At 40.5% G+C, this 12356-nt stretch overlaps 1 protein-coding gene across 3 annotated transcripts in view; it reads left to right on the top strand.

Moving 5' to 3' along the window:
- The window catches only part of CCDC148 (coiled-coil domain containing 148), a 147846-nt gene extending 143258 nt beyond the window's left edge, over nucleotides 1–4588 (top strand). For all 3 annotated transcript variants that reach the window (XM_038751570.1, XM_038751572.1, XM_038751573.1), the window contains 2 exons: nucleotides 2110–2250; nucleotides 4271–4588. In XM_038751570.1, coding sequence (XP_038607498.1) covers nucleotides 2110–2250; nucleotides 4271–4417 — 288 coding nt within the window. In that variant the 3' untranslated portion in view covers nucleotides 4418–4588. The remainder of the gene's footprint in view (nucleotides 1–2109; nucleotides 2251–4270) is intronic.
- The last annotated feature ends 7768 nt before the right edge of the window (nucleotides 4589–12356 follow it).

Below are 12356 nucleotides of genomic sequence, written 5' to 3'. Positions count from 1 at the left end.
TATCCCAAAGTTTGGTTCTTGGAGATTAAAATCTGGCTTTGACCCTGCAGCTAGTAAAGTCCATTGAAAGGAATTCTATCTTCAGACCACTTATTGAAAGGGAGAATGCTTTCTACATCATCTGTCATCATTGTAAATGTGGTTAACATTTTCCAAACCTTTGGGCTTGAAAGCTTAGAGAAGCAGTGGAGAGAGCACGGGTTTTGGAGTCAGAGGTCATGGGTTCAAATCCCTGCTTCACCAATTGTCAGCTGTGTGACTTTGGGCAAGTCACTTAACTTCTCTGTGTCTCAGTTACCTCATCTGTAAAATGGGGATTAAGACTGTGAGCCCCCCAGGGGACAACCTGATCACCTTGTAACCTCCCCAGCTCTTAGAACAGTGCTTTGCACGTAGTAAGTGCTTAATAAATGCCATCATTATTATTTATCATTATTAGTAACCTAGAAAAGAAATATGTTCAAAATATATTTTCTTAGTCCTCATAATTTCAAGGAAGATTGGTTTTGTTATGAGATGACATCCAACCATTATTAGCTTGGATGCTAATGACTCATATGATTTGCAAGAATAAAGTGATTTGGGGTGAATGTCCTAAGTTTCTTTTAATGAAAATGTCTTCTTTTAAAGGGAATAAGTTAATTATACATCTATCCAGTGTCCCCATTATCCCATAAGCCATGTGCCCTGGGCTTTAGCTCAAAGAAATTATACCCTGGAAGTTTGCAACAGGTTGATGCAAGCCTAAATTGTCTAAGGAGATTGGAGCTACCCATTGAAATAACTGCTTCAGCTATTTGTAGGTAGCCTTTAAATTCATATTGTCTACTTTAAGTCGTATTACTGACTGCATCTTTCTCACATTGATTTTTTTTCCTTTGTGAATTTTCCATTAACACTGCATCAGAAAGAGAATCTACATTAAGCCTGTGAATAATCTGAGATTTTGTTTTAGTCTATTGATCGCCTCCCAGAGAGGAACTTTTCCTTTAAAAGGGTCCTTTATGGAGTTTAGAGATTAACTCTGTTTTTCTTTGTTCTCCACCTTTCTTCTTGAAGTTTTTGGTCTATCAGCCCTTTTCTGGTACAATCATTTATGACTGCTGGCCCCTGAGATGACATGTGTCATCCTCGACTCCGCTCTCTCATTCACCCCTCACATCCAAGCCGTCACCAAAACTGCTGGTCTCAGCTCCGCAACATTGCCAAGATCCGCCCTTTCCTCTCCATCCAAACTGCTACCCTGCTCATTCAAGCTCTCATCCTATCCCGTCTGGACTACTGCACCAGCCTTCTCTCTGATCTCCCATCCTCGTGTCTCTCTCCACTTCAATCCATACTTCATGCTGCTGCCCGGATTATCTTTGTCCAGAAACGCTCTGGGCATATTACTCCCCTCCTCAAAAATCTCCAGTGGCTACCAATCAATCTGCGCATCAGCCAGAAACTCCTCACCCTGGGCTTCAAGGCTGTCCATCACCTCGCCCCCTCCTACCTCACCTCCCTTCTCTCCTTCTACTGCCCAGCCCGCAACCTCCGCTCCTCCACCGCTAATCTCCTCACTGTACCTCGTTCTCGCCTGTCCCGCCATCGACCCCTGGCCCACGTCATCCCCCGGGCCTGGAATGCCCTCCCTCTACCCCTCTACCAAGCTAGCTCTCTTCCTCCCTTCAAGGCCCTGCTGAGAGCTCACCTCCTCCAGGAGGCCTTCCGACTGAGCCCCTTCCTTCCTCTCCCACTCGTCCCCCTCTCCATCCCCCCATCTTACCTCCTTCCCTTCCCCACAACACCTGTATATATGTTTATATGGTTGTACATATTTATTACTCTATTTATTTATTTATTTATTTTACTTGTACATTTCTATCCTATTTATTTTATTTTGTTGGTATGTTTGGTTCTGTTCTCTGTCTCCCCCTTTTAGACTGTGAGCCCACTGTTGGGTAGGGACTGTCTCTGTGTGTTGCCAATTTGTACTTCCCAAGCGCTTAGTACAGTGCTCTGCACATAGTAAGCGCTCAATAAATACAATTGATTGATTGATTGATTGAGAGATTTGGTTTGGGTCAGTGTTCTGTGTGGCAAGATTATCCTTCTCCCTTCTTTCAGGTTGCCATTGTAGCAGAGTTTGATCCTGTTAGAATGATGGCTGACACAATAGCATCCAAAGCCAGGATGGGTATTGGAATTAAAGAAGAATTTATTCTTCAAAGGCCACTTTTTACGCTCAACACATTCAATGAAAAACAGGTAATTTTCTATGTTGTGGGCTTTGACGTAAGATTATGAAGGTGAACTGCTGAAAGAATCCAGATTAATAATAACGATGAGAAGAAAAAAAAAACCCAGTTCATATGTAACCATTGATCCTCTTCTTGTTTAACATTTTGGGTATCACCCACTTTGTAATAAATGGTAGCTGTGCAACAGGATCTATTAACACAGAAACAATTCTGAAAGGAATTGGCTGGCCAAAGAAAGCCTATAAAAGTATCCCCTTTCTGTCTGGGACAAATCTTTATTTGCACAGAAGAGACCCCCTCCTCACATATGTAAGTGCTTAGTACAGTGCTTTGCACATAGTAAGCACTCAATAATTATGATTTAATGAATGAATTAATATGTTCTGTGGGGCTGTACACACCTGCAGTGTATATATATCACTTTCGCTGGGCCCTAGAGGTCCTGCCCACATGGAGAAAGTACTGCTGCTAAACTTTGTTGTTGTTATGCTGTCGAGTCATGTCTGACCCAAAGTGATGCCATGGACACATCTTCCCCAGAATCCCCCACCTCCATCTGCAGTCATTCTGGTAGTGTATCCTTAGAGTTTTCTTGGTAAAAATGCAGAAGCGGTTTACCATTGCCTCCTTCTGCACAGTAAACCTGAGTCTTTACCCTCGGCTCTCTCCTGTGCTTGTAGCAGATTGCCTTCCACTTGCTAGCCACTGCACAAACTAGGAATGGAATGGATATGCCTCTGCTTGACTCTCATAGCTGAGACTGGTAGAGTACTGGAAACTCTCCAGATGTGACCGTGAGAGGCCTGCTAAACTTTGCCACACTACAAATAGTGCAGTTCTTGACAGAGACAAATGTGTTCTCCTTTTGTCCTTGTGGGGAAAAAAGAGAATTATGCAATGGGGAGTGCCAGGAAACCCTTCTCCTTCACACACCCAGGTCATGCACATTTCTTAGTGGAGGTAGGAATGTTGAGTCCAGTGCAAAAAGGGCCTGATGGTGATCGAAATGAAACATTTTCACTTGGGAAAAATTGTTAAGGCATTTCAGAGTCTTGCAAATCAATAAAACCCTAACCTCCTTCAGGACAACTTCTGACTTGTCATACTTGTCACCCTGAAAGTAGAAAGGAGGTGGCACGGGATTCAGGGCTGACTTTAAGTGCAAATCCATGAAAAAGAACTTTTGCAAGGTAAAGGAAATCGGCATGTGGCATATTGTCAATCTTCCAGAACATCATGAAACTTCTACCATCTGGGAAAGTTGGTATATAAATAACCAATTAAGCATTATAATTATTGGATGGATTCTGATGGGAGGTGCTTATTACAGATGACTGATTAGTCCAAGCCCACATGAAACATTGTATAAGCTAAAATTCATATGTGGCTATCTTGATATCATTGCAAATAGTGTCTGTAAGCATTTAATGTGAATGGAAGGGGAGTAGGCTCCAATCAGTTGTAAATGAAAGCTCAGAAATTGAATCTCTCATCTCATCTCATTCTTATTTAGAGGTCGGTTAATGAAGGCATTTCTAGTTCTGCTTGAAATAGAAACTTGGCATCGGTAGAAAAATGTTGATTTTTCTTCCTTAAACAGCATCCCTGCACCTTACCCAATTTACATATGGCCTGATAATCATGGAGAAATTTAAAAACCTGTTCAAAGAGACAATGTATGAAAGTTGTTAGATATATTTCTTACTACTACACGTATGATACTATAAGTATAAATAAATAACAGACATTGTATATTTTATCATCCAAACTTTTGAATTCTTTATCCTGTTGGCATTTCATTTTGGTTGCTCTCTAGTAATGTTCTATACATATTCTTTGTGAATTATGTCGCTGAAGTATTCTTATGTTATTTGATTTTCAAAATGGCTATTAATAATTCTGGCAAAAATAACTACTTTTTGGTTTTTGTCTTGTCATTGTCTTCATGATAAAGCACTCAGAGCTTAACTTATAGAAAAGTATATCAATCTGTTTCTTCTCAGTCACATTGTATTTTATTTCTGCAGATAATTTCGGACCCCAGAATTCGTATTGAGCTAGCACTTCGAGAAGCTGGGCTTCATAAAACAGTTTATGCAAGAGAAATCTTGCCAAAAATTAATCCTCCAAGACTGCCAAGAAGGGACTTGGAGTCTACAGTTTTTAAATTGTAGCCTTCATGTCAGATGCCTTGATAATAAATATGACCCTGTTTGGATCCTGAGTACAGTATAATAGAATAACCATTTTCACTAAGTTCTTGTTCTGCTTCATGTGTTAACATTATTTTGAAAGTCATCACTTTATTGTTATCAACAATCAATTTAATAAAGGCAAATTTATATTTCCTGTGCAGCTCTTAAAGGTTTACTAAACTGTCCCCCTTGTTTTTAATAACACTTGCTACATAATCTGTAAAAATACAAATTTACAGAAGACGGTCAGTTATTATCGGGTCAACTGTATATGGAGGTGGAGATTTTATAGGCCAGCATGAGTTCACAATAACTTCATAAAAGAGGCATTTGGGATAGTTAGTATAAAGATGCTTGCAGCAAACTTTCATTTCAGGTTATATTAGAATTTAACTTTTTAATTACAAACCCGTCTATCATTAATGCATCTATCATTCCTTGATTATTATAAGAGGAGACTCAACCTTTCTCTAAATTTAGAATCCAGTTTTATGCATCACGTTTACTGCAAACCAATCATCCAAACAATATCATTTTGCAAATGAGTCTTTAAGAATAAATTAGAAGTAGAACTTCAGCTAGGGGAATATTTATCCTAGAAGTGGAAAAAAAATCTGTTGAACTGAATGGAAGGAAAGTTAAAAATTAATATTGTTTTATAATAATTTACAAATATGAAAATTTTGCAGAAGATATTTCTTGCAAATAAAAAAATTACTCAAAATTCAAAGACTATTATTCACCACTTAGCAAGTCAGTATTTACACTGCAAGAGAGTACAAGGACAGGAGAACAGGAGGGAGTGGTATAGTTGTATGTGGCCATGTGTGTGCATATGCTCAGATCTACCATAATATGTGTTTTTACTATATATTTGGGCTTAAACTTCGTTAGAGAATTATGGAATGTTCATACAGTAATGTGAATATGTCTGACTAGAGCATGCCAAGGTATTGGAAAAAATAGTTTGTGTGCAAACAGGCGGCATTGGACACTGCATTCTATAATGTGAGTTTTCCTTCATGCAGGGTTTTGCAAGAATACAACCCTCTAGTTATGATAGAACTGCATATATGTATTTGTCTACACACTGCTGTCTTTGTATAGTCAATTCTCCTATTATGTAAGGGTTAGGCTCTTGAGAGACCCTGAAACTCACATTATAGTTTGCCTGTCCTAACTGATGCTGAAACATATGTGCTGCTGTTTCTTTTGATACATCAGGTTCTAACCAGGTAGATGCACGTTGTTGCAAGAACATTTCCTAATTTGCTGATAGTAAAATATGTAGTGAAAACATGCTTTATGGGAGAATGACATGTTTGAAGACGGTCCTGTTGTTGGACAGATCCTATCTGTATAGGCAGATGTGGCTAAAACGGTATGACCAGTGCTATTTCCATAATGTGTGTTTGTAAAGATGGCCAGGATTTCGTTTATATGTTCAATTCTATTCCTTCCCCCCTTAATTCTACTGAGATCTCTGTTCAAGGAGAGCAGACCCTCTTCTGATAGCTGCACTTCAGGCTGAACAGCTTTAGCTTATGCCTTTGGGCAGGGTTTGGAGACATGAAATTAGATTGGAAATCCAGTGGTAGAAAGATTTTTCTTGGAAGAAGAAAGCCTTTTCCAGAGGTCATAACCAGCAGCAATCTCCTTGAGCCATCTAGCGTGAGGTAACCTTTTTTTTTTCTAGGTGCTACATTATTAATCCCATGTCTGATCAGTTCACAATCAATAGTTGAAGTCCTTTGTGCTATTTTCCTGTTGTGATTGTCATCCCTTAGTTCCAAATGCGATGGTGCAAGTCAATTTCCTTTATTTTGATTTACGTTCTGCAATTAGTACCCCACTAGGCTTAAATGCTCATCAGGCACAATCTTGTGGTGGTCCATTTCAGGTCCTGGAGTAAGATGGGTAACATTTAGGGCCCCTTTGCAGCCCCCCCCCCCCCCCCCCGCCCACTGCCCCATATGGGGTTGAGCAGTATGATCCTAGGTAGGGCTTCACAGGTATGCCTGGGGGTTACCAAGCATAAGCTGGTATTGATGGCACTCAGGAATACCAAAGAAAAGAATTTAATGCCACATGCTTCACACTGGACAGACAGCATAATGTGGTGACATCCCATTCTCCATTTTGTAAAAGTAGCCAAGTCACCCAAACCTTGCGTGTTGCTTCAGAGGGAGCTTTAATCTCCCCCAACTTGCTCTTCAGCTTTTGGATTCTCCCATTCTCCATGAACCCAGGTGATGCTTCCAAGTTACAGAAATTGGCACCAGAAGTCAAGGCATAGGGTGGGTGGGAGCTGAAAATAAAAACAACAGTAACTAAATGATCTGGTCTTGTATCCATAATGTACAGGTGACAGACTAGCTGAAAATGGGGCTCTCCAGTATCCAACCAGAAAATTGGCCATCCTAAGTCCACTTCATTCACCAGGTGTAGCCTTCTTCATGGGATATCCTAGGGCGTGCTTCCTATTTCTGTGGTGGAAACAATTCTACAAACCCTAAAGGAAGAAGCATGGCCTAGTAGCTAGAGCACGGGCCCGGGTGTCAGAAAGACCTGAGTTCTAATTCTGGCTCCATCACTTGTCTGCTGCGCAATCTTGGGTAAGTCACTTCACTTCTCTGTGCCTCAGTTACCTCATCTGTAAAATGGGGATTAAGTCCCATGTGAGCCCCACATGGGACTGTGTCCAATCTAATTACCTCTTATCTACCCCAGTGCTTAGAACAGTGCTTGGCACATAATAAGTGCTTGACAAATACCATCGTCATTCATCATCTCCTAGAATCCTGGGGTTGAAGTCCTGCTCAACAGGGGTTAAAAAGTACTGATTTGGATAGCAAGGTATATTATAATGCAAAAGTATTTGGTTCAAAACCCCTAAAAAGACCCAAGCATATGGACTTTAAACTTCGCTAAATGTTTGTTAGGGCAATGTTGAATCCCAAAGAGAGCAATATTTTATTGAGTCTGAAAAATAAAATATCAGCAAAGAACATCTGTTACTATAAACCCTCACCTTTTGCTGCAAATAAGTTGTTGAGTAATTATTAATGTATTTGGGGAGAAACATTCTATAGATGAGTGACCTAGCTGCTAACTGGAAATGGTTCCAAGAAAAGAATCCTTGTGGAATTAGGGTGCTCTTTGGGGAAGGAAGTTTTTGGCTTTGAGTTTAGTGAGAAACCGTGTGCACCTAGCAGAGCATCCTACAACGATATGGCCCTTTGAAAGGTCATCAAGTCCATCCCTGCCTCCAGGTAGGGCTAAAGCCAACCCATCATGGGCAGATCTGAGTCAGTCTTAAGGTTATAAATCTCCCCTCCATGTTCAACAACCTTAAAGACCCCTCTCTTTCCCTCAAACCTATTTATTCTTGTTCTGACCTTTTAGCTGTATCTAGTTTTCTAATGTAATTTGTTTCCCTAATGATACAGGTTAATGTTGAAGTGAGTTCTCTGTTTCATTCTGGAACTTGCCCATTGCATGGAAAGTTCCTTTCTGTTATCTCCTCTTCTCTTTATTTTCTCCACTTACACTCACTTGCATGGGGCACTCTTCTGCTCCCAGACCTCAATTACCACCACTGTGCAAATGACTCCAAAATCCTGCTAACTTGTCCTAACTTCTCTCGTTCTCAACAATCTTACATCTCCTCCAGAATATCTCCATGTGGAAGTCTTCAAGTTCAATATATCCAAGACTTAACTCTTCATCTTCCCTCCCAAACCCTTTCCTCCATCATACCTTACCATCCCAGTCGACATCACCACCAACCTCCCCACCTTTCAAAACCATAACCTTGGCATTTTCCTTGACTCCTACCTTTCTTTCTGCCCCCATATTCAGTCTGTTACCAAATATTGATGTATCTTTCTCCACAACATTTCCAGAATCTGACCCTTCTCCATGCAAACAGCCACCATGCTAGTTTGAGCTCTTGTCTTATCCCATCTTCATTACTGCATACATCTCCTCATTAAGCTCTCTACTTCCAGTCTCTTTCCTCTCCAGTCTATAATTCACTCTTTTGCCCAGACCATTTTTCTAAAGCATCATCCTGCATGTCTCCCCAGTCCTCAAAAGCCTCCAATGATGCTCATTCCTCTCCACATCAAGGAGAAACTCCTGAACCCTGGCTTTAAAGTGCTTAGTACAGTGCTCTGCAGTAGTAAGCCCTCAATGCCCACTAGTAGACTATTCATTTTGTTAATGATGTGCATTATAGCTATAATTCTATTTGTTCTGACGATTTTGATTTCACCTGTCTACATGCTTTGTATTGTTGTCTGTTTCCCCTAGACGGTGAGCCCGCTGTTGGGTAGGGACTGTTTCTATATGTTGCCAACTTGTACTTCCCAAGCACTTAGTACAGTGCTCTGCACACAGTAAGCGCTCAATAAATACGATTGAATGAATGAATAAGTGCCACTAATAGACTGATTAAAAGCACTCAATTGGTTCTCCTTCCTACTGATTCATTCTTTTGTCCCACTATACCTCAGCTAGCGCTCTTTAGTTCTTCTCAAGCTAACCTACCCACCGTTCTCATCTCCCCTGCCACCTGTGTCTTAATGAGTCAGTGGTATTTATTGCACTTACTGAATGTAGGACACTTGTACTAAGCACTTAGATAAGTACAATATAGCAGAGTTGGTAGATAGAATCCCTGCCCACTACAAGCTCACATTCTCATTCACATCTTATTCCCCATTCCTCCCTCCCTGGAACTTCTCCCCCCTTTACATCCAACGGACCACAACTCTCCCCATCTTCGAAGCTCTTCTGGAATCCTCTGTCCTACAGGAGCCCTTCTTCAACTACTTTCTAGTTTCTCCACCATATATCCATTAACTGCCAATTCACCTCTTCTGTGGCACCCAAATTGAGTACTCACAACTGATGTAGCACTTAAGTATAGCGCTTATATGCTGTATTACTTCACCTTATCTGTACTTTATTTTTTTGCCTGTCTTCCCCTGGTAACATTTGTTCCTTGAAGGCAGGGATAATGTCTGCTAATTCTAATGTACACCCAAGTTTTTAGTTCAGTGCTCTGCACACGGTAGTGCTGAATAAATACTATATATTGATTGAACACCCAAGTACCTCAGAGTATTTACTCATGTATAAGAGAAGGATTATTTATTGCTGTTCTTGTTATTTTCTTTATACTTTGCATATTTTCTTTTGAGATAAGCCGTTAAGCCGTAGTTTCTTAACACCACATATGATGAGAATCTAAAATATTTATAAACACTTTTTTGCAATTTGCCCAAAAAATTTCATTAGCCCCTTTTGTAAATATTATTCATCAGAAGTGTGACTTAAAAATGTTTTCCATAAGGTTATGGTTAAAACAAAATGCTTTTCTGCAATATTCATAAACTCAAATGCTCAAAACCCATTTCATCCACTACCTACCATTATTCCTTTCTCATGCGTACTGAATTGGAATAAAATGTTTGTTTACTTGCAATATGCTTCTACAGCACTCTGCTGGAAGTGAATGGGGCTACTACCTTAAAGCAGAAAACTTTGATAAATGTCAAAGGGTCCCACTGGTGTCTACAAAAATTGCTGTTTTACAGAAAATGCCTTACTGTTGAAAATTTAGTGAGCGAATAAGTGGGGAGGATAAGGCAGCAGAAGGGCCTTCATTCCTTTTTCTCTGACTCCCTTCTTCATCACTGTTGCACTTGGATTCGCACCCTTTATTCACCCCTCCCTCATCCCTACAGCACTTAACCATAAATTATTCATTTATTTATACTAATGTCTGCCTCCCCCTCTAGACTTTAAGCTCATGTGGGCAGAGTGTCTACCAGCTATGGTGTAATGTACTCTCCCAAACACTTAGTTTAGTGCTCTGCACATAGTGAACACTCAATAAATGCCATAGATTGATTGATTGATTAGATGTTATATTAGGGTCTATGCCCTCTATTAGACTGTAAACCCCTTGAGGGTAGAAATTGTATCTTTTGCTTCTCCTGCTATTCTATTTATTTTATTTTGTTAGTATGTTTGCTTTTGTTCTCCGTCTCCCCCTTTTAGACTGTGAGCCCACTGTTGGGTAGGGACTGTCTCTATATGTTGCCAACTTGTACTGCCCAAGTGCTTATTACAGTGCTCTGCACACAGTAAGCGCTCAATAAATACGATTGATTGATGGATTGTAATCTCCGAAGCACTTAGTGCAATTATCTATACATAGTTTATAGCTGCTGTTTGTATTCACAGATAATGCTACTGATGATGGGATTCTATCCATGTATACAAATGTGGCTGAAAAGATGAATGAGGGATTGAAACACCCTTCTGCACTGTTTACAAGTAAAGATCTTTTTTGCAGGATTAGATTTGACCCACCTTCTTCTTCTTCTTCTTCTTCTACTACTACTTTCTTTATGGTATTTGTTAAGCTCTTACTATGTGCCAGGCACTGTACTAAGTGCATTATTCCTTTCAGTTTTTATATCTGCCACCATACATCCCAGTCTTCAAGAAGCCTTGCCTTTAGAAGAGCCATCCGTCTCCTGATTTTGCCCACCAGACCTCTTCATATACAGTAGAGGTCTCCTGTCGGTTTACTATTATGTGCTTTACTGTGTCTTTAAACTACTTTGTCTGACATTCAGTGTGCCCTCTTTCACAGTAAGTGCTAAAACAGGGCATAGCTGTCACTTCCACTATTTGGCTTAGGATTGGGGAATGGACTGGGGGCAAATCCTCTAGATTTTAAACTCACTGTGGGCAGGAAATGTGTCTATCTCCTCTGTTGTGTTGTACTTTCCCAAGTGCTTAGTACTGTGTTCTGTACCCAGTAACTGCTTGATAAATAATACTAGTAATAATAATTATGGTGTTTATGTTCTTATTATGTGACCAGCACTATTCTAAGCTCTGAGGTAGATACAAGGTAATCAGGTTGGACACAGTCCTTGTCCCACATGGGGCTCACAGTCTTAATCCGCATTTTACAGATGAGGTAACTAAGGCACAGAGAAGTTGAGTCACTTACCCAAGGTCGCACAGCAGACAAGTGGCAGAGTCGGGAGTAGAACCCACATCCTCTGACTCCCAAGACCGTACTCTTTCCACTAGGCCATGCTGCTTGATTGATTGACTAATGGGGTTTCCAGATCTTTTCCCAAACATGGAAGGGTCTGACTCACTCATCCTTTCCCTGTCTTCTGTGTTTGGAGGCTTTCTGAGGCCAGGAATTGCCCCCATCAGCCCATTGGCAATATGTGGGGTGGAAAGTGGGGACATTCCATATTCTCTGTTCTGGGATAAAATGATTCTCTGCAACTTGGAGCTAGATGAGTGGAAGTGGTTTGGGAACCCATCCATATTCACTGTTGAAAATCATTTTGAAAACACACTTGCCTGGCAGTGGGAGCTCAGTTGCTCTTCATTGCTGATTACTTTTCATTTCTTCCTGGATGCAAAGCCAATAAGGCTGACTGTTACATACTATTTACTGCCTATTTAATGTGTGTGTGTCGGGGACTGTGAAACAGAACTTGTGCTCGAGAGGTGATGAAGCTTGTGTGGACTTAAAGTGGTTTAGAAATCAAGGGATTAGTTTTCCTATTAAATATTTGCCCAAGGAATATTATTTTTACATATTTGGCTCATTCCCCCTCTCCCTGCCCCCGCCATCAACAGAATTTGTACAAAGGAGACTTTTCCCCAGAATATTGATAGAGAAAGGTTATCACCTGTTTAAGGTCACAGAAAAAGTCAGTGGCAGAAAGGCAGAGCTAGATTTCAAGATTCTTTCATTGTTGATTCAGGGACTTCATCTTACTTTCCACTCTCTAGCCAGTGAGTACTTCTCTACCTGCAACATGTTCCATGCCCCCATTATCTTCCTCTCCACAATTAGGCTCTCTACCTA

Source organism: Tachyglossus aculeatus, chromosome 9, assembly GCF_015852505.1.
Source record: "Tachyglossus aculeatus isolate mTacAcu1 chromosome 9, mTacAcu1.pri, whole genome shotgun sequence".
Taxonomy (NCBI): Eukaryota; Metazoa; Chordata; class Mammalia; order Monotremata; family Tachyglossidae; genus Tachyglossus; species Tachyglossus aculeatus.
This window is presented reverse-complemented; position numbering and strand designations above follow the sequence as displayed.